The following is a 23,830-nucleotide window of genomic DNA, read 5'->3' on the forward strand; positions in this document are numbered from 1 at the left end:
GATTGTTTCAATCTCGTCTCCTCTCCCATTAAAATGTTGCATTAAATTGCGTTGCCCATTATCTAACCAAATCTCAACCTCTCTCCCTTTGAGCTGGGTTTCGCAGCAACACATTTGTCTGCTTGGTGGAAGGGTTGAACAAACAATAATTTAAATCCAATGTATTTAGCCATGACTGAAGCCGTGTATCATCGTGGAGTATGCACACCAGTGAACGCTTTCCTCCTACTTTGTCACAGACACCAATTATGCAATTTGTGTACAAGGTCCAACTGTGGTATTATATTACCAAAGTACAACAGTGTTGCTTGTTTTCCAGCAGCACTTTATGAACCAGCAAGTCAAATGAATAACCAAATTTCAAGCATTTTGTCTTATCTGAAAGGGAATAAGTTTTATTGAGTGTTTCGTCCACAACGACTAACCGGTAGTAACGCGATCCTCGCGTTGGTTTGCTTGATTCTATGGTGTGCTCTGTGGGAGAGGAGATCACCAATCTCTATTTTAGTTGGTCTCTCTCTTATTCACTTTATTTGTAATATGCACCTACACCACTGTCAGATTTACAACTTGTGTACTTGCTTAAGCTTTTGTTTAATTTCGTCTAAATGTCCTCTTGGGAGCTTTTGTACATTAATTTCTTGATAAAGATAACTACAAAATTTACATGCATTTCATCCTTCACTAGTTAATATTACATGAGGTATATACATAAATTTAAGATATATGCAAGTTTTTTACTTCAACTTTCACCTACTTGCGAAACAGGGAATTGACCCAAACGTATGCATTATACAAACTGCAAACAGTATACAACTTACCCTATAGCCAGAAGATTTGAAATGACATCCTCGTTTGGTTAGGGTGGACTTCATCCGAATGCAAAATGCTCGATCCAAACCTTTGTAGTTTGCACTGCTGAGGGTCATCACGGAGTTGACTGAAATAAAAAAAAATTAACGTTTTAACGTGATGATATCTTAAGGGCACTACGCTAAATGAATAAATTGAAGGAGCAATCAAATTTATCAAACAAAGTAGTTTTGAGAAAAGAGATGCTTCATTTCTGTCAGAAAATACATCAACATCACTTGAGCTTGGCACGAAGGAAAAATGCTGGGCCAAAAATGCTAATTTAATTTCGACGAGAGTAGGTAGATGGAAATAAATTGGCGATCAGGAGCAAGCAGTGCTGATGCTTAATCTGCTACTGCTCCTGCGATGACGATGATGATCCGGAGGGCGAAAGGAAAGGCAACGTGTAAACTGGATGTGAGATCTAGAGCATTGCATAATAAGAAGTTATCGAAGGTTGGTAGGTTATGTGCCATCAATCAATCAGGCTAAACCTCCTGCTCTCCATCTTTTCATAAATTTCAAATTTGCTTCTCCAGCTAAGCAGCCAGTGCCACTTGTACAACCAACCAGCCAACCAACCAACTAATACTGCATTCTTATCCAGTCAATGCATGACTTTCTCGTTTGTACTCGAATCAAAAAGCCATGAGCCATCATTTCAGCTTTAGGTCGAATCTTGAAGGATTTGGACTCCTTGAATTTACATTCCATTTTTCTCAACTGATGCAAATGAGATCATTGCAGTGTATAGCAAAACACGATTTTTTATTCCAATTTATCTCCCAGACTTCCTACCTTCAAGGTGTTTTCCTTACATTAACTTGAACTTCTTTTCCTTCGTGTATTCCGCATCTTGAAAATTTCTTGGAAATAATATTCCCTCCAAAAACCTTGTCGTTTTGTTAAAGCCAAGTCTGCATTAGAGAAACTAAATATCTCCAAGTATGTATAGAAGAATAGTAGCATTATCACATTGCTAAGTGGCTAAACTTCCAACCCAAGGCCGATATGTAGAAGGACAAATGATATTAAATTCTTGTCCGCGATTAATGAGAAAGTGCAAGATCAAGTCCAACCCGAAGACCATTGCATCTTTTCCCTGCGGGAAAGTGAGTAGTTGGTTCCAGGATAACGATGATAACGCGTAACATGGAGTTTGGTTATGGCAGGGAGGAAGATTTCCTGCGAGACTTTTTACTTTGCGTGTAAGAGTCACGTCTTTGCCGCTGCTCTAAGAGATTCGCCATCAATTTCTGCTACCCCTCAGACACGGATCACCAATTTCCCTCTGTCCGTACCCGGTCTTACCACTTCCTCCGAACGCGAGCCACTTGGCATTGTTCACACGTAGTAAAACATGAGATATGAGCCGTCTCAAAAATAATTCGAATCACGAAAAATGAAAGGAAAAATGACACCTCGCTCTCCTTCTCCTACTTTCTCTTCTCCTCCCACAACTCCACCACCCCCGCGCCGTGCATAAGGAGACAACATCGCCATGCATTTAATTCTTCATATCCTTAATACTTATGTAATGCGCATTATGTGTGTCGTGATAAGTTACAAGTAAACTAAATATGTACGCAGACAGCAAAATCTAAACAATAATGGTACGACGAATGTATATTTTGAGAGAACCTGGCATACAAGTTTGTGAGATAAAACTGCAGAGTTTAGAGTTTATCTTGTTACATTTTAACCCCATTCTGGATCAAAAGGCTGCTGCTTTACTCGAAAATGTATTCCCCACAAAGCCCTTGTAAATTTTCTTTTGCACCAACTTTCCCCAACTTTCCATCCTCTTCTCCTTAATTAGCAATGCGTGTCTCATACCAAAGTTAATTTAAATTGTTATAGGCAAAGACTAAAACTGACTAAAACTGCTCAGCGATCCGTAACATTGTTGGAAAACTTTGTTTGAATGCAATTTTCTTACTCAAACTGTAGGAGTGATGGTTCTTGATTCTGTGTGTATATGGCCAAACCCAATTCAAGTAACAAATATATCACTTGTTCATGTATACATGGATATCTGATGCAAATATGCAGCCATCATACCTTCATGGAATGAAAATAATACCTGAAATGACCATTAAAATGTGAGCTTTAAAATCCAATCTAATTTGTTGGACAGCTTTATATGGTAGCCATGAGTTAATGGAAATTGAAACCAAATCTAACTAGCTTTCTTTTAAGAGGGGATCCTTTCGAGGAGGTTCTTCATCTGCACATATCTAAATACGTATAAGTTACTCACCGTCAGGATTATTTGTGGTTGAGTGGGAAGAACCATCTTCAGATTCTGAAGGTGAAGGAATATTAGCACCAGGACCGGTGGAAAGTCCGAGGTTCAGTTGCTGTAAACACGTAGTAAACATTGTTACATTGACCAACAACGGGGATTACAATGATGATTCGATCCTTGAATGTTACCTCAGCCAACTCGGCATGGTCTTGTTGATGAATGTAGTCGAATATGCTACTTCCAGTCATCTCAACCTAAACAAGCAACAGATCCGGTGTCACACTCAACATCATAATTAAAATGGACAGAGTTCTAAATCAAGTCATATAAATTTTCGTTCTTGTACACAACATTTATATATTTTAATTGCCTGCAAGTTCTCATTATCTAGTAAGAAAAATTCTAATAGTGCTTGCAAAGCAAGTTATTCTGTCCTGGTGGGCGTGTAATTTTAACTTGCACAGTGATTAAACAATCAGATAAGCCCTGTATAAGGTAATATTATGTAGCTACATGTATACTATGTGCTGCTTATATAATGTAGGAATTAATTAGAACGAATGTCTGATTGGTGGTCAAATAAACATGATCACCAGCTAATTAACTTGTCATTATGAAACAGGAAAGCATACGCATACATATTTCCAAGTGTACAATACATTCATTGTTGTAAATTATTTACCTGTGAAAGTCCAAGATAGATCGAAACCGTCTCGCTAATGTAGAGGAAGCGACCATCTGCAGCCAGGCCAAATGCAAAGCCGTCCAAGGACTGAAAAATATGAAAAAAAAGTTTGAAATAAGTCATCATCTTGGTCATGTTTTATTGCGTAATCCGGGGGAAGTTGTTCATCATTCACATTCGAAAGGCAGCATAATAAAGAGGTTCATCATGACCTCGAGCCAATTTTGACAAGACAAAGTAGACAAAGACGTCAAATTATAATTGGGCGCATTATGTGTGTACGTGTGTGGTGCGACGGTGACGGTTCTACTACCGATATCTTTTACTTTTACTTTTTTTACCGTAAAATAGTAACTTGAATGATGAACATAATACGCCTTTATTATTTTTGAAATGTTGTTACGCTGTCACATAACGTCGCGCAAGTATTATTATTGAATTGAGAGTTGCACAATTGCCCACCCCCAGGAAAATCATAATGCCTCTGAATTTGCAACAACGAGACATAACTCGAACGTATAAATTTGAAATGTAAATGATTTTAATTGCCCAAAATAAAATGCTTGAAATTGCAGGGTGTTATGATTTTGACGAATTGTGATTAGCAGTTACATACATATGCGATGGTCAAACTCGGCTGCGCTAACAACCAAACCCTTTTATTCTCTCTGTTTTGTTGTAATAACACTGGAATTATAGCCAGCAGCGGTTACACTTCCACCAATTTTAACCACTACACCACCATTACAACTCCTCTCACTTAAATGCACTTATCCGCTTCATAATTATTACTTTCATTAAACCAAACCACATGGATGAAGATAATTGCAAAGAAATTCAGAGGTTACCACTACTTTAAAAGAGATAATAAATGATTTATTGCAGTCCGGCCGGGATTATTTCTTTTCTTTCCTACGTATGTGCTCATAGTTTCAGTTCAGATTATTCCCTACTTGCTCTCAACTCCTCTTACTTATGTATTATACAACTTTTCATTAATACATATTGCATTGCCTTTACGTACGTAATTTCATGCTTTTCCTCTTCTATAAATATGCATTTATATATGCACGCATTTAATTATGGCATGATTTGATTATCCATCATGGGTTCAAGTTTGCAAGCGGATGGTGTAGTGTGGTTGTAAAATTGCGATTTCTACTATGTAGTACACGCACATTAATCGGAAACCTACAATCATAATAAGTTGCACGAAGGCAAATGATGAAATTCTCGTTAGCGATACGAAAAGTTAATTGAGTTGGATATAATAACACCATTAGAACAAGTTAACAAAATGTAATCGGCTTGTTGTACGTACTTATCATGAGCATGATCTACCATACAATTTTAAATTAAATTAACACTTTTTGAGATACTCGTAGTGTGGAAATTGTAATAAAAAATGGATCGAGTTGGTTGGGTCGGCTGGGGTATTTCCGTACCTGGAGAATGTGAGTTCCCTGGTGTTGCTCGAATAGGTCAAGTGTTATATTGCCAGACGAGCGAGGTCTTCCATTTGCTGAAATATCAAAGAAATTATTAATTTAGTTGACTTTATTCTTTGAGTCGTCCCCAGTACGTACACTGAAATTCTCATCAGATTGTGCCGTAGAGCACAGAAGTGTCGTGGGAATAATTTATTTAATTTTGGGGCAATTTATCATCAGCGAGATTATTAAGGAGGAGATGAGAATTCACTAAATCATGTTCCAGCTCTCTTTTTTAGACGACTGGAAGGATTTTCATTTCTGTCTTTGCGACAATTTCAATCGCCCCGATTTCTTCTCCAACAAAATATGCATGTCCACAAGAGTGCCAGCAAAACCTACTTTGCATCTAAGGTAAATCAAATTAGAAACTGTGCATAGTCGAAAGAAATATATGCGTCAAAAGTTGATACTGTTTATGTACTTGAACATATAGTAACTGGACGTGTATATTATGAGACAAGAAATGCAACAGGAAATTTAGTTCCATATTTTAATGAAAACACGGACGGCGAGGAGGAAAAGAGTGGTGCGACAATAAATTTGTAGGGTCTGGTACATGCACATTCGGGAGATATTGTTGAATGAGACAAGGACGATGAGGGTGTAACCCCCATGCCGTTGTTTGTACGTAAAAAGTAATCAAGTTGATCAGTGTTTTATAAATGTGTTGGTGTCGGGAATATATATCAAAGGAAAGCTCGGCGGGCCATTATTTTACCAGCCCGGATTCCTAAAGGAAATGAGACTATTAAGTTGTCAACTTGGACTCTGAAAAAAGTGGCGACAAAACTCACGGCTAATTTTTTGATCTGACCCCCGTCTGCTTCACACCCGACGAGACTCGTGTTGACTTGACTTTGTCCTACTTGCCTTGGGGTCGTAGCTTGTAATAATGGGAACAATTTATTGTCCTTAGTTTTAGTTACTTTCATTTCATTATTGAGGTGACAGCCACAAAAACTACTTTGTCAATTGTCACAGCATATTATACCACAGCACTCGGGTATTTATGTACGTGTATAGCAAACCAGACACACACATACTTAAGTATGCACACTGTGCATACTTATATTGCATAACATAAATTGCAAAATATATATAGTATTTTTGATTTCATGTTTAAATTAAGAAACGTCAAACAACCACCAACAAATTCAAACGTGTTCTTTGCCTTCCTCAAAATGAAATTTTGATTCTGGAAAATGGATGCGATTCAGAAAGAAATTGTGATGTGATAAGTAGCACTTTTATTTTATCAATTATGCCCAAGATGGATTTTATGGTTGGGTAATGAAGATTCTAGGCAATAAAAGAGTGGAAGGGTTGGTAGGGGAGGACGGGTTGAACTTTTCTTCACAGATAAAAAGCAGAAGGTAGCAATTACGCGATTATTTACTTTTTAGTTGAAAACCCCATTTGTATAGCTTATCATTACGGGTGTTGAGAGTTATTTGGATGTGAAAACAACAGCAAAATACAGTTACTCGCATAATTGTCCTATTATTTCCAACTTTAGCTTCGCACCATTATCTGGTGGAAACAACCCTGAATGATGAATAAAATGAAAATCAAAAAGAAGGGAACGGGGCTCAATTTTGTAGCCGAACAATGTTATTGATGGGATTATTATGGAAAATGTGTGTGGATTGTGGACAAATTGTGGAAATTCAGATTCATCCATCTTTTGTGGTTGGCAATATAGACTCTCTTCATAAACATTAAAGATCAAATTTTATAACATCACACACAAGATTCCCGTGTCAGAAACTTTGATCCAGGCCAATAACATTTTACAAGGAGATTGAGGAGGAGATTTATTTGAAGCTTTAAATCCGATGGGGAGCATATTCATGAAATAAAAAATGAATGGAGGAAACATATTTGGCACCAACGGCGAAAAAGCCAGAAGAAAGGCAACCACCAACTAACCAACACCACTTCTCCTCAACCACATCCAGCTCTCACGGCCGCAAGAAGGGAAAATTGAGACAAACACGACGGACGACGACGACGACGAGTGAGAACAAAACGATGGTTGTCATCATCGGTATCATGTCTTTCGAATTTTTACCATCGCTCGCTCGATTAAGAGGCAGATCACATTCTTCCCATTGATTATTTCTTGTTGTGACACTGTCACTGCAACATGTTTGGTTTCGTCCTTTCTTTTCTTCTCTGTGGGTACAACTGGTCCTCAAAATTGTTCCAGAATTGTCAACCCTAAAAACTCCATGGTTTGACAAATATTGAAATAATAAGTTGGGAATAAATCTTGCACCATATTCGCCGTCTGCCATATTTCTTTTATCGCTCCTACGTATGTACATTCATATTTTCAAATTGTGGGCAAATAGAATTAAAGACGCCACAAGGCCATGAACAAACAATGCTGATGGTGCGCGGAGGAATGTAAGTTGGTATTATGGGTCTTAGCACAAAGAAGAAGAAATCTCAAACTTGAAGAAAGAATCTGTGTGATCAGCTAATTCTCTCTCTGCTACGAAAAAGTGAAATAAATGAGCTATTGCATCCTCAAACAAGGTAGAGGCATACTAATAATACTACCAACAACCCTCTGCACGAGGAGCCCGTCTCACTTTGCCCAACCAAATATGTTGGTCTCCTAGACGTATAGTGAGAATCCCACTGTGCGATCGTGCTACTGATATTATTCTGCAGTGCATTGCAGCACTTTCTTTTCGTGAAGAGACAACAAAGGGAAAGTCTCAAAGCTCTGGACTTTTCACAAATTCGCTGCACGAACTGCGCCCGTTTCTCCGTTGGACTGCTAACAACGGGAACTGAATTTCGACTGAATACCGATTAACTTTCTGACGTTTCTTCCCCTCCATTTTCATAGTGTTGTGGTGCTGGGAGCTCAACGCATTTTGTCATTTCACCAGCCAATACTATTGGAAAAAGTTAATATTGCAGAGAGAGACAGAGAGAGTGCACTTTCCTCAGTTCTTCAGTAAATATGGGCAAGAGTAACAACATTTACTCCCCAAAAGCAAGGAGGCGAGCAAAGTAAATTTGGAGTGAGATGAACTCTCTTTTTATACTGATTTTCACCAATTTTTTTATTGTAGGACTAAGTCAACTTTACTTTAGTTGGACTCCTCTACTCATGCAATTAGGGAAGCGAAAATTGCATTTTAAAAATGCATGGTACATTTAATGCTGGTCACACTTTTATAAGCTCGTTACCGTCTTACAAAACCGCAACCCTTTCTCTTTCTCCCAATACTAAAGCTCTAGAGACCAGACCATTGGGCAGTAATATGGGCACAAAAAATGAAGCACGAGTCCCGATGGACATCAATCGTTTGCTACTTTTTTTTGGGTTGAGCTGAAAATCTTTTTCCTTCTTCTCTGTTTCAATAAAACGGAGTTAAAAAACCACGCCACTCATGGTTTCCTATGATAAAATGTGAGAGGGAGAGAGAGAGAAAAAAACATTATGTTCAGAAATTTTCTATGTACGTACGTAGTTCTCTGGTAAAAGTTTTATTTTGAAAATTCTACAAAATTGCAGAGCTGGGCATCCAACCCAAAATTACGCAACCCAACAACAAAAGCTAACTTGTGAGGAAAAAGTGCCGAAAAAGCAAGTCTGTTGGTCAGTTTGGTAATTTAATATTGCCGATGAAAAAGTTGGGGATGTTTCTCCTGAGCTACCTACAAAGGTCTCGTTAGAGGCGAGAAAGTGCGGGTTCAAATGATTTCATTACCGTCGGTCAGGCCTTGAGTTCACTCACTCACTTTGAAACCATCAAAGCAAACGCTAGAAAGTGAAGTTGATTCCCAATAGTTATCCTCCTTAATCAACACTTGAAAATACACATGTGTGCGCTCATTCATCAAGCTCATTCCCAATTCTACAGACAAATTTTCTCTTGTTCGATCCTCGAAATGTTACCAGAAATGGGATGCGTAGCCAGCCTGATTGCGGATTTAGTATAAGTTTTTTTTACTCATCATGCAACTCGTACTATGTGTGTATACGCCATAATCCAGGGCGAGGGTTGACAAAATTGTTGAGGAATCTCGAATAAATATAGTCAGACTCTAGAGACCGGAATAAATCCCTATTTTGTGTGATTTGGATTTTTATTGTGCATCATTAGTCATCAAGTCCTTTCTCCGTTTTGGTCAGAACCAGAGATACGAACGCATTCAGCTGAGGAGTCGATACTGTTGATACGTACGTAAAAAAATGCGTATGTCGGCTGGATGAAAAGGAGCCAATTGATCAAAATTAGTCGAGTATTCTCAGCCATGTGCTTTTCATAATTTCATTTCATGTTTTCATTCGACATTGTAATTGAGTTACAACCTGCTGAAGCTGAGGAGAGCTAACATGCACTCTTTGATCATGTTGAAATATTTTATTTATCAGGCTTGTAGGGGTGTTTTTGTCGGTCGGTGTGTGTGTGGATTTGTCATCACAACCATGTAATACCATCAGCAGAGGAAGAAAGGAAGGAAGAAGAAGTGACAATATGAATTCCAATTGCGGTAAAATATTACCGAAATTCAGGAAAATAAATAAAAGTTTACCACAAATGCGTCTAACAACTGCACTTTATTTTTATTGCTCTCAAAATTGGACTTGGAACCAGTTTGTCTCTTCTCCTGTCCTATTTGGTTTAGGCAGGAATAAGGTTTTGATTTACGAAATCAAAAGCAAACGGACCAGCAGACACTAACCCAATCGTCCCATTCATCATCCAGCCAATATTTCCCAGCTCTAAATAAATTTTCACCCTTTCTCTCCTTCCTCCCAGAGCTAACCCGCTGCTCTCTCCTCCACTCACTCCCCCGTCACCATTTGATGCACACTGAACGAATATCTGGACAATTTTCCTCAAAATTGATCTTCACTGACAATCTATTGTCATCCTTCATCAGGCTGCTGGTGTAATATCCAGCATATTACACCGCCAGTCTGTTGTTGATCTCACATGTGGGAGAAAGCATAAGCCGGAGGAGACTACTGTGTGTGCAGACCAGAACTAATCCACTCAATCCTTTCCATAAATAAAGAATAAGATGATCACATTATATCAGGATTGCGATTGAGGAGGAGAAAGTAGATTGGTTCGTTAGCTCAAATCTGCTCAAGATGAAATCATGTTGATACTGAAATCCGTACTTGATTTACTGAAAAATAACTGACTGGGATGACTCAAACTCCCTCCAATAAAATCCTATTTGGTGATTGCAGTTAATGTTTTTGGCAATTTTGTCAGGAGTTATCAGGACGCATCTCACAATAATGATGGATTGGGTGAGTGGACAATAAGTCAAGAGATGACATTTCTCGTCAAAAGATGTAAGACTTGGTATAGTGAAATATTATTACGACACTTACCTTTCTTGGCTAGGTTAGGATTGTCTTTCTGCCATGGAGGTTCGCCTTGGGCGGAGAAATCCTTTAATCGCAAGAAGGAGATTGTCAGTCGGATGATTGATGCCTGGAAATGAAGAATGAAATTATTATTTTACTTGCATAAGATGATGGTGATATGTATGTTCCTCAAATGTGTAATTATATCAAATTCCGACTTACTTTGTCAAGTTGAGATGTGATGGCAGCAGGAAGGGGTAGTAACTTTGCAAGTTCGTAAAATTCCTATTTATCCAAAAATGAGTAAATCTTTATTTGGATTCCTCAACATCTTCGCATCTTATACGGTTTATGTATCTTACATAATTCTCCTTCCCCCGACGGCTACGGGCAGCGTCTCGGCTCTTCTCCTTCCTTAATTCCAAAATACTGCAATTAAAACAAACAACCGAAATGAGATGTGTATGCATGAGTGACAAAACTCGTAGACACAACAAATCAACTGCATCGCTGGTGGAGATATACACTTGTAAAAAACGCTTCGCATGGTTTAGTTGGACGAATGAATTGGCAATGTAGGCACCAGATTCAATAAAAAGATAGAATCAGTTAGCCCAAAAATAACGGGACATTAAAGAAAATGGCAAAGGTCCTGGCTGGAAAATAATAGAAATAGCTCCCATCCATTGAATTGGATCAGATGTGAAGTGGACAAAGGAGGCGGCGAAAGAAATTTCACCCGATGGTCCGAGTGACCATTAGAATAGACGTGCCCATAGTTATTAGTGTCCCGTAAATCAGACGGGTGGGCGATTGGCTGCTGAATCTTTTACTTCCAACTCGCCTTTTCTCACTTTGTTCCGGACCAAAGTGCACAAGGGTGTTAACGGTAACTGTTAAGTGAAAGGCAACAAGTCTCTCGAGAGGACGCTACAAAACAATGCAACTTTCCTCTGGAGAACCATAAAAGTGAACCGTACAAGTGAAAAGTATTTCGTGGATAAGTCCATGATTAAACATGGTCAGGGAAAAGAGCGGAGAAAGGAAAATGAAATGCCCACTCACTGAGAAACTGAGAACTTTTGTGGTAGATGCGATATTTTGAAATTATCGAACGCAACGCAACGTAGCAAAAATGGACACCAAAAAATAGCGTTGTCCACAACATCACAACCCTAGAACTAACATGCACGTATACCTAAACAGTATTGAACATAGCTAAAGGAATATGCGCCTCCTAGAATAATCCAACTTTGTAGAATTATAAATAATTGATTATCGTACAAAGCACATATGTACATCCATGATGATACGACGACGATACTACACACCCCGAGAGAGTAAGGAGTGAGTGACCAATATTTAAAGCCTGCACACACAAATGCGCCCGTGTGTGTCGCCACCAATAAAGCTTGGACATGTAAAACAATAATGTAAAGGGAATCCTATTTTCAATTCACACTTTGCCATTACCACCACGGCACACACAAGTTGAGGAGCAGAGGAAAGTTGCATCTCATCGCATCATCACTTGAAAAGTAATTCTCCCGAGAACTGGACCCCATCATCCCTCGCGTACTTGTGTCGCAGCTATACGTTCGTATTTACGTGTATGCTGCCGACGATATGGTCTGGTCCACTTTACTTGGGTTTCACAAAGTTTCGGGTGAACGGTTGAGTGAGTGAAAGAAGGAGACCGAGGCGTGATCATCAATTTTAAAAAGCTTTAGCCTCTGTCGGATACATAATATATTATATGTCCGTGCCTCCATCGGTGTCGGATTCCAACTTATTATACAATTCTCCTCACTAACGCTGGAGACACACACACCCAGCAACACTAATAACAAATATGTATACTGACCTCCTCCTCACTTTGGTGTCTGTCGGAGTGAAATTCATTTTTTTACATCGCATACCCTCAAATGTGGGTGCGAACCCCATAATAGGATTCTTGAGCAGAGGCAAAGGCCCACCCTGATTTACATAATATCCACATTAATAATGTCCAAGCATCAAGGACCTGTTGTATATAGTTTGTGATAATAATGCGAGTATCACACACTATTTCGCTACAGGAAATATTTAAGTAGATAGCCTGATCTGCGGTTCAAAAAAAAATGCATTCAATATTGGACTTAAATTTAACACCCTTATTACCCAAGCAACCTTGGGGTCGGTCGGCGTGTGTTTAGCAATGAGCCAAGGGTGGTTGGATGGCAGTGGTGCTGTTTGGACTTTCGGGGCGTGTGGAATGGATGCCTAATCATCTTTTGGATTGGTTTCATACATAAAAAGTCAGCCAGAACGAGAGAGAGTGACGATGCGGATGGGGGGCATTGACTTATTTAATAGTTGAGAACAAGGTGTCGAGTCATCGTTTTGATTATGACATGATTGGAAATGATACGATGATGACCCGGGTGGCAGGCAGTCAGTCTCTGGGGCACTTGATTATGTTCGTTTACTTTCAACATTACGTTCGCAAATGTACAATTCAGCTCCGATAACCCGGTTGGTCATTTATTGGTTCCAATTTAAATGCAAAGATGAATTCATTTCCTGATTTGCTATTCATTAACTGTTCACTCTTCCTCGGTTTAACCAACCTTTCAGAATTGAAAGCAGACGCCATAGTACATATTATAGGAAAATAAGCAAGGCACATAATATACATATGTACACAGAGCTTTAAAATGCACTACGTCGGTAGACCACACGCAACTGAGGAGAAATTCCTGAGAGTAATACGTAGACGAGTGATACTTTAACATGGAGGCCGATGCATACAACAGAAGGAGAAAGTTTAAGTAAGTGTTCGATTGCTGAAATTGGATGGCCGGATAATATCCGAATCTCTTGGGTAATACGAGTTGCCTTATTTCTAAACAAAATTATCCCCCGCTATTCTCCCAGCCTCCTTTCTTTCCTGAGAGAAACGTCTCTGGAGCTTTGGCAGACCAGACCAGGAGCAGAAGGATCTCACCACGGATCTATCTGATCAGGCTTCATCAACGATCGTAACACATTCTAACTTTGGCCTAAATCAATTTGAACAGAACAGAAGTCAGGGGGCTCGGCTATCCACCAGCAGACTCCAACCAAAAATCGAATGTGACGAGAAAGTACGTAAGAAGAAGAGAAAGGTGTCATTCGCAGAATTTAGCAGAAAAATGAACTCTTCTTTCACTTCACGTATACAAATGATTTTGAATACATCTCGAGAAATGTAAAAATAAATAAATGTAATAAAAGCAAATCATCGTAATAATATGCACTCTCGCCGTTCAAATCTCATTTGGCCTCAATTTTCGATGTAGTATCGATCTACCACGTGTCTCAGAAAGTGAAGGGACCTCGTTTTTTGTTTGTTTGTCAACACAAGAAAATTATCACAATTAATAACCAGCCACAAACCACTCTCGATTTTAATTGTAGCTTGAATGCGTATTGCACGAATAACGCAAAAGGGTTGGACCTGGGTGGTTACTTTAGATTACGTGATTAGATTAGCAAAAAAGAAGGCTGTTCATAATGAGCAGAGCCTCAATTTTGATTTATTGCATTTCACAGAAAAAGGTACCCTATTACTGCTGATTTCTTACATATATCGGCTCAGAAAGTTTTGTGTGGGAGGGTTATACAAAAATGTAGTGATGATGTATCAACTTTCTGTATGGTATCGAATTATGCAAATTTTATGCATCAGTAAATTATGTGTTTCAATTGTCACATAAGTACATGCATACGTATGTCTGTACGGAAAAACATTAATAATTTCAGTGGATAAATATTCTTCAAAAAATGCACACGATTGTTTGTGAAGAAGAGGGCCAAGAGTGATCAAGAATATCGGATTCGTACTTCTGTCGAGGGTTGGATGGGGAGCACACAACATATTAATTTATGGCTCCCATGGCTCATTCAAGATTTCATCTCTGAGGGTGGAACGACCAGCTCGATTAGATTTGACAATGTAGTTACTCAAAGTTATTAATTCAAACTGTAAATTAAAGTTGCCAGTTGCCCCGACCGACCAACGCTGAATTGCCTCCGTCTTCTCGTAACTTATCATCCAAACAAATTGATAACTGGAGGTGGTCGATAATGCAATTCTTATACATTGGTAGCAGCGTAGGTGCATATATCTGCTTATGCGTATGACTACATTATCAATACAGAATGTGATTAGCTGTATGAATCATTCCATTCCAACATTATAATAAATATTTAGTAATGATAATAATGGCGTTCTAATTAGAAAAGGTATCACGGAGAGCTTCCACTTATTATTAAAATACAAAAGATGAAACCAGAACACAAACAAATACACAGTGCGTCAAAGAGAAGAGCTTGAGACAAAGGGCACGTGTTTCTTTCTGACAGAATTGTTCCAACAAAATTGAGTATTACTCAGCAAATCCTGAGAGAGTTTGTGTGGAGATAAATTGTATGATTACTGTAAGCTTCCCTCTGTTTTTAATTACCAGTTTTAATTTTAGTTGGCAATCTTGACAATAATAATGATAACAACACAAGCAACACTGTATAACCGCATGCACTCTGAAACTAGCGTCACCATGATCTTGGCCGTAGATGTTGTAAGAGTGGTATTGTGATCGACTTGGAAGGCTAATTTAGCATATTTTCATTTAACCCATTATTTAGATTACCCTAGTTCTTTTGCACATTACAGCATTACTACTTTTCTTATATTTTATGAAATCAAGTTATCAATTACAAAGTAATAGGTTCTCCATGCATATGGAGCTCTCATACCAGGAATGATGGTTGACATATGGCTGGTTGACAGGAGACTGCCTCGGGTGAAAGGAGCCCGCTGCAACGGCAGCATAGTCCATCACGGCTCCATGGAAGGGAAGCATGGCGCCCAGACCGGGCACACCCCCCCAGCCACACCCCGCCAGGTTTGCTATCACAATTTCCAAGAAACCCCAACAAAGTTGTTTAATTACGACAACGGCATTCGTAAATCATTTGCACGTTTGGAACTTTGGGAAATCCGAGACGGGTGTGAAACTCGTCAGACGCAGAATATTGCCTAAACTTTACTAGATATATAGACATACAAAGTGATTATTTTTTGATTGGTTGGGTTTGACTTGAGTCTGGACATTTTAAACGAGAAGCTAAATTGAGAACATCAAACGAATCTCCGCTTTATTAACCAGGTTAATCATTCGCAGTCACCAATATGTTCTCATCAAATTCCCCAAAAATTGACAGGAACCACCAAGAATACTAAATTACCCATTTCCTCTTCAATTGGCAGTAAGTACAGAGTTGCTCGACAGTGGTCAAAGTTAAATTAGGGGGTGGCTAATGTAACAACAGGTTTGCGTTGCAGGACTGGAAGCCCAATTAATTTTATTTTATTGACAGTGAAAGCCCCGAAAAGTAAATTGTGCATGAGAGGAGGAGCGTTTAATGTCGAGCCATGGGCACACTAATGACGGGGAATGTGAATTTAAAACAATTAACGGATATTCCGGGTGAATTTTTACGACTCTGCTTAACGTGTAACGACTTTCTCCTGCACTCGCACCCTTCTTTACTGACTCTTACGTGGCTAATAAACCTCGGATTTCCCTCATTCCGTGGTTTTTCCGCCTTCAAAAATGTTCCAAAGTGTTTCGATTTACAATACCTGATGAGAACTCCGTAATAAAGCCGTATATAAACCACCAGATTTAGAGCAATTACAAATCTCGGAAACCAACTCCTCAAATTTTCTTAGCAAGTATGTGATTTCTTAAATAGGTTGCACAAAGAGTCACTTTTGAATTCACAACAACAGCATCTCCTCACCACAGACACCTCACCGAGTCTGCAGAATTTTAAGAGCTTCTCTCCAGTCCAGACTATAAATTAGGCTTTATTTGTTCTTTTGGACATTTTGACATTCAAGGAACCGTCAGTTCTCTTGGTTCGTGTTCAATTTGAGACTCCACAAACTTGGCTTTATATTACTGGGCAAGAGGAAGTTTGGTTGATGAACCAAATTACCCTTGTTTTCAGCAACTTGTCCCGTGTATCACCCAACTCCACAATATTGTTAAGTGAGGAATTTGAGATAATTATGCAGAGAAAACAAATCTGATCTGAATGACTAATCACTTGTTTACTTTGTGCTGTGTAGTTGCTGATATGTGGAGTAAAAGTAAAGTATGTGTGTGTAGAAAGTAAGTGTGTGCCGTGGGAAGGGGTGGGCAAAGATGTGTGTGCGAGGTAAGGAATGATTGGAGATGCACCCAATAAACAAATGAGTTGTGATTGGGATGAGTTTTGGAAGTAGCCGTTTTCAAGTGGTGTCTATGGCTCTAAGATGACTCGTTAGTGTTAGTGTTACTGTTACGGCAAGTGTTATGTTATTTGTGTGAATGTGTATGTGTGTGTGTATATCTGCCTCAACTGCTTTTCAGGCAAGTCACAACTTTGCGAAGCGTGGAGTAAAATTGGTGAATGTGGCGGCTGCGGAATCATAGATGCGAATGTATCAACCAAGTGGTTGTGGGTGCAAGAGTGCGGTACGGGTTGGTTGGACTACCAATACAAATTCTATCATCATCATCCTCATCATCATCATCTCTTCTTCCTGCTCTCCTCATCTCATCCGATGAGAGAGAGAGAGAGAGCGTCGTGCTACATGCCAACCCGGTCCGGAGGAGTAGTAGTAGTGGTAAAGGGCAAGGAAGAACCCGCTTACTGCAGCCCCGGATTGGTCCACGGGACACCGGAAGTACGGCCGTCACGGCTGGCAAAAATCTCTTTGGCGCATGGAGCTGCGGGGGGAAGGCTCTCATCTCAACCAGATCACATACCACGTTGCTGCTCAATCCTTTCGCACGCAGCTCAACCCAGGTCGGCCTAACTGCAAACTGCTTAAAAATCTCTCTCTTCCCACCTGCCTGATCCTCCTCCTCTTTCAAATCCACACTCGCACACTCTCAAACTTCCGGAGGCATAACTCTGCATTTCATCCATTGCAAAGGTTGGCGTTCACAAAAATCTATTCCAAATTGTCAAGGTCTACAGTACCAGCGGATGAAATTATTTAAGAAACAAATAAAAAAACTAAAAATGAGAATCCTTGCAATCAGTCATTTCCTGCAAATGGACTGCGAAAAGGATTATTTGAGAGAGGAGACGGAAAATCTACGTCAAAATCACAACCAAGCTTACCACAAAATGTAGCTAAATATTGAAATCAGATGAGCCAAGTGTGTCTGATTAGATGAGGTAGTGGAAAGTTGGGTCGGTTGGATGGATGGATGGTGACAATTTTTTTGCGAAAACACTTGGCCGTCTGACTGAGCCACAGGTATTTAACTAGATCAACGTGACTTCCCCCAGTCAGGTAGGAAAGCATCATCAACATCATGATCATAGCATGCCGAGTAGTTTTTGTTTTGGTTTCATAGCGTTTTTTGTGGAACGTGCAAGTGGAGTTGAGGATGCGTCTCGCAACAAAAAAAGTTAAAAGCTGATGATGAGAATGATGACGGACATGAGCTGAGATCCAAACCAAACCACGTAGCACGTAGTCCCGTACTTCTTTTTTTCTTTTTTACTAAATTGTCATTCAAAGGGTTTCTTTTCTCTCTCGAGTTCTGAGCGGTGGAGGAGCTGCTCTGTATGCAAGCATATCGGTGACTGGTTGATATTGTGTTTGACACGAATGAACACTGCAGCAGTACTCGACTGACTAAAGCAATGCTGGCAGAAATAAGGGGCCTGTTGACATTGCACTACTTTCTTTCTGGCCGGCCATCGCTAGACAGCCTTGGTTGGATTGTTGGATTCAGAAGCAGCAGGAGGAGGACCATTGTGGTCCTCGCTGCTACTCTGTATTCGGCGGAAGGGCTGAACGTGATAGCAAAGTCACACTTTCGGCAGCTCGTAAAGAAACCCCAACGGAACGTGTGGGGGCTGCGATGATTCACGAATGCAGTGCTGTTGACTGCGTGGTTCATGGATTTCACATTGCTTTCTCCGCACAGGAATACCAATGTATTAAGAAGAAACTTTGTGACCTAAACAAAAATCACTTCTCTGGCGGCTTGATACACACTCCTTCTCAATTCTCCAAAGACCTTAAGCCCTTCAGCCAGCAAAACTACCACGATGTGACCATCCAACTCACGTCCGGTCCATCACCCAGTTCAAATCACATATAAACTCACCTGATCGACCTATTTTATGATGCAATAAAAATAGTTTTACAATCGTTGCACCACGTTGGGTAATAGAGTTATGTTTCGCCGTAAATAGTTCAATTTTTCAACAGATTTTCTTGAAAACCTTAAAAACTCTTTCACCACGGGAAAATTTCAATTTTTGAGAATGATTAATAAAACATTTCATACAGAATGGATGCGACTGCTGTTCTCACCCTCCGCGTCCTCCTACTCATTCATGCTTGTAGTGTGTAGTGTTTGTTCAAGTCCAGGCTCAAACAGCTCCCGTGACGCTGGTATCTTATACAATCAGAAGAAGAAACGGTGTCCTGGGTAAAAACATGAAGAGGAGAAAGTCTTGAAAATACTTTGAGTTCAGCAAGCAGACAGACTTTCATCTAACGTCGGACAGGGAAAATATATAGGAAAAGAGAAAGATCCGCAAGAATCCCAAGTTGCTGATTGGAATACTAAAATGTGAGAAACCCTCAGCCAACCATGCAGCACCGACCAAGTCTCTTGCTCACGGAGCATCCAATATTTCCCATCAGTTTCAACTGTCTAAATAACATGAAACGCAAGCCCCCTCTCAAACCAGCCTCTTTACATGGATGCACACTTGCGGTTTATGGACGAATCTTAGTGGAAAGTACCATTTGGTAAGAAATTTTCAAGTTTTCTTTCATGAATAAACATTGCATGGGGAAAAAGATCAAAACCTAAAAATATTTTTAGACTTTTTATTATCAGTTTACACCTTATGATGTATCTGTTTTCACGAGCGACCGTATAGGTTTTTCGTCACATTAGAATTCAAGAATTTCTCAGTCTTTGAGTTAACCTTTGGAGAATCTCTGAGAAGCCGAGTGGGCTTGAAGTCGAAAGGCTGAGGAGAGAATAGACGACTCTTCTTGGTTTCCATTACCTACATACTTGATCTGCCCAGAGAAAGCTCGTGGTGACAAGAAAGTGCCAACTTCTTGGTCAAAATTACACTGGAATCACGGGATTTACGTTCCCTTATTACAAGCTGGCATATCAATGAAATTCCGACGATCTACAGGAAACGTGAGAACGTGAGATGACTTTCTGAATTCCCTCTGATCTTCCGGTCTAGCTTTGAACATTGAGTAGTGGAATACTCACTACTACTCATCCTCCTCGCTTCCTTGGTCGTGGTGGTCGTGGGACATGCTTGAGACGTTGGGTTTGCTGAGGAGAAAGGGGTTCGTTTGATGATGGTGTTGTTTCCATCATCCCGCGTGATAACGATATATGTACGGCTGTCCTCGTATAAATTAGGGATGAAACACTCCACAACTCGCACAATCTTTATCTCGCCGATCTGCCCTCGAGTCGTCATGTCGGGGGTGAAAGTCAAATTGCTAAGACATGCATGTTCCTACGCGCTGGTGATGTTATAATAAATACGTACCTGCTGGAAATATTTCGCTGCATATGACGAGACAACAACCAATGGCAAATTCATTACACCACGAAAGTAATAGCTTTAAATTTTTATGACATTCCTAAAAACTCATTTGATGGTTTTATGACCTTTTTTATGATATCAAGATGATGCAGATGGCTCGCTGGCTGGTCATATTTACTATTTGAATATTATTTGAAATGAATACCAAATCTTAGTGCCACACCACCAACTAAATCCATTCTCTTTTATAAGTCAAGAGCATATGCACCCACCTATGTACATACCGCTGAATAAAAGCACGAGCATTTTAAAAAAGGGGGAAAATGTGTCATCCAGTGAATTGACTGCATAATAATGTTGCGTAATATGGTTCCGCAGTAACACGTACGTACATATGCATCAAACACTACTGTATACACATGCTACTATCTACGTATGTACGTACATATACCACATACGTGCACATCTAATGCACGACAGAGAAAAACTCCAATAATGAAACCCAGCAAGGGAAAACGGAAAAAGAGAGATTCCGTACGAATATGTACGACTGATCGAACTCTCGAAATTCTTCCATGCTCACCCTGCAGCCCATCCAAGACGAACCCAACAACCCAGTCTTTTTGCATGTAATTTAATTTAGAGAATTTTTTGGCGAAAGGAATTCATTTGGTGAATTGTGTGTTGGACGAAGGAAACGCTTTACGTGAAAATATTACGTACGGTGAACTCAAATTGAATACACACACACAGACTTTTTCAACCTAAAGCTGGATTCCACATTGATTCCCAGCGTTCTTTCTACTATATTACTTAACTAGCTCCTCTGTTCTCTCTTACTCAGGATCGGCAGAAGTCCGCAATAATAATAATGCTTCTTCTCGGCTGGAACAAGGTGTGAGAACAGGACGAATAATGGTGACTGTTTTGGACTCCAAATAAATTGGGTTGATAGTGAAAGGACAAAAAAAATAAATTCCTGAGTCAGTGAAGAAAATAGTTCATTGGAATGAGAGGATCGTAAATTGGTATCGAGATCGAGTGATCGAGACACCATCACCACCAACAAACGGGATAAAAGCAAGCAACGAAATTCCAGGTGCCGAGTTCTTTTCTTTTATTAAGAAAAAATGTGCAGAAAACATAAACTATCCGAATCTCTTATTGGTCTCGAATTTCTAGTTAACTCGTCGAACTCTGGCTGCCGTTGCTGGGGTCTTGGCGAAGAGAGAACGAGTGTGTGTGTGAGAGAGAGGGAAAGAAAGAAATTAACGGTGTGCATTCAATTCAACAATGTCTCCTTTCAAGTTTATTATTACGTCCAAAAGTTGTTGCTGCTATTTGAAGCAACTGAATCAAGTTGTGCAAGTAAACGCGAGAAATAAAATGTTAAAGCCAGAAGTGGCATAAATCTCACAGAATGACTTGGTCCAGATTGGACAAATCAAAGTTGACCCGGTCGTAAAACTGGGAGTAAATCTATGTAGTGATCAATATCTATCAACACTTGGTCATAAAACAAAAGTTAACATTGTATAGATCTGAGTGGGCATTATTATTATTCCATGTTATGTACTACGACGACCGTACATGCGTGTGTTTTAAATAGACTGACTCCCAGCGAGTGCTGAGGTTAAGAATATTGCGGCACAAACAGCAACCTTAGCATTTTGCAATGTTTTATTTTGCTCGAGGTTGTACAAATAAATTTCAGTTGGTCTGTTAGTTTAACCAATATAAGAAATTATTTGATTACGACGAGGGAGAGTGACCACACACGTCCCCTCCTCATCTTTTGTTTTTGGGAGAAAGATTTACAACCAAGCCAGGAGAACTTAATCTCATTCTTTTCTGGACGCAGCCGACGAGTAGCAGTGGTCACAAAATGTTGAGGAAATAAATACATGTCCACCATATATAATAATTCTGAGCAACAAGAAGACAGCGTTGACTCGAGGCGGTGCGCAAATGGGAGAAAAAGGGCACGAATGAACAAAAGAGACGATGTTGTGCTGGTAATTAACCTCGTTGTTTCTTCCTTGAAGGCTATTTACTAATTTGTCCAGTGTTGACACAACGCAACGGGGCTTGTAACTCCCCAAGTTCTCAAGTCTGTAGCCCCAAATACGTACAATTCATTCGAGACGACTCAGAAATTACTGGTCCAAAAGGTTTTATACAGTTTTATATTGTGCCAGACAACGACAAGGACCATGTAACCATTATTTTAGATTATTACAATACAATCGAGGTTCCATTGGAGGCTCGAAATTTCGAGGTACTGTAGTTAAGCTACAAATGTATCAATTCCAAGTTTTATAAACTAATCGTTGTTACACAAAGTCTGATGAATGTGTGAGAATGTTTTTTTATAAGCTGACGATACCATCCACAACATTTTTAGATAGTTGTAAACCTTTTTCTGCTAAAATAATGTCTTTTTTTTAGACAATTATCTCAATTTTTATTGCATCTCCAGCACTTTTTGTAGCAATTTACCCTCATTATTGTCATTATCTGTAGATAATCACTGGAGCAGTATTTCACTCTTTTAACAATCTTCAGACAATACTGACATGGTTCGTTGGTTGGTGTTGTTGGTTGAAAGAAGACTTTATCAGCTTTATCTTTCAGTCGTCAAGCACCGGAACTTGCTGTCATTTAATCCAAATTAAGAATTATTACAGAGGTGACTGAAACCTGGAGTGGCCTAATCTGGTGCCATAAATAACAAAACCTTGGTTTTTGAAAATAATAAAGGAAATTGCATTACATGACTTGTAATTGTAATGAGTCATAATATATGCAGTGAGCGTGCCAACTGCAGCAAAAGTATCATTAATGACACGTCATAAAGTAATCACTTGCTTGCTCCAACATATCGCACCTAAAGTTTAAATGTAGTTATATAAGAAACACATAACCTGCTCCAGATTATATGTGTTTTAATTTTGTCAAGTGTGTATGGAGCGAATGATGATTGCAGACCTTGATCTAATCAACGAAACTGCGTCTCAATATTTCCGGAGGAGTTATTCCCGTTACCGATTCTTGTTTTTGCAACGATGGGGTCAGTTCGTGTAATTCATTAACGAGATTATCATGTCGTCCTTTGTTTCTCTTCTGTTAGACTTGAACATGGTCAGGCAACTCGTTCAGAGTGCCTGTGGCATTTCGTATCACAAACAAAACCTGACTGGACAAGTTAGATGTAAGTTCATGGTATATGTATTTCGTAGCTACGTGTTGTCTCTAATTGTACAGAGTCATATTCTATGAAAGACAATTTAACGTGGACCCAATAATAAATAATTGTGTTACGGATGCATTTCTAAATTTCCTGAATTGCACATTTCTAATTCATTGAAAACCATAAATCAGCCCTCATAACCAGAGGTAATATAACCCTTCTACTTATTAAGATTTGATATCTAAGACAGATATCACTCCCCTCTTTAACCATAAATAAAGTCACATAATCCAATTGCAAAGAAGGAATTCAGATGTGGGGGGATTCAATGCAATGCAATTTGGAAGTCACAAAATTCATTCATCAAAACAATATCCCG

The 23,830-nt window shown here is 39.4% G+C and overlaps 1 protein-coding gene across 6 annotated transcripts in view; it reads right to left on the minus strand.

The window, feature by feature from the left end:
- LOC110843483 (protein trachealess) overlaps window positions 1–23,830 on the minus strand; it is a 102,599-nt gene that overhangs the window by 6,347 nt on the left and 72,422 nt on the right. For 3 of the 6 annotated variants that reach the window (XM_022089450.2, XM_035847842.1, XM_035847844.1), the window contains 8 exons: window positions 10,994–11,060; window positions 10,854–10,916; window positions 10,656–10,758; window positions 5,234–5,310; window positions 3,786–3,875; window positions 3,292–3,357; window positions 3,116–3,215; window positions 822–940 (listed from right to left, as the gene is read on the minus strand). In XM_022089450.2, coding sequence (XP_021945142.1) covers window positions 822–940; window positions 3,116–3,215; window positions 3,292–3,357; window positions 3,786–3,875; window positions 5,234–5,310; window positions 10,656–10,758; window positions 10,854–10,916; window positions 10,994–11,060 — 685 coding nt within the window. Of the gene's footprint in view, window positions 1–821; window positions 941–3,115; window positions 3,216–3,291; window positions 3,358–3,785; window positions 3,876–5,233; window positions 5,311–10,655; window positions 10,759–10,853; window positions 10,917–10,993; window positions 11,061–15,410; window positions 15,565–16,299; window positions 17,141–23,830 lie in introns of those variants that run through there. The other 3 variants (XM_035847843.1, XM_035847846.1, XM_035847845.1) reach the window with 2 other exon arrangements.

Source organism: Folsomia candida, unplaced genomic scaffold (genome assembly GCF_002217175.1).
Source record: "Folsomia candida strain VU population unplaced genomic scaffold, ASM221717v1 Fcan01_Sc002, whole genome shotgun sequence".
NCBI lineage: Eukaryota > Metazoa > Arthropoda > Collembola > Entomobryomorpha > Isotomidae > Folsomia > Folsomia candida.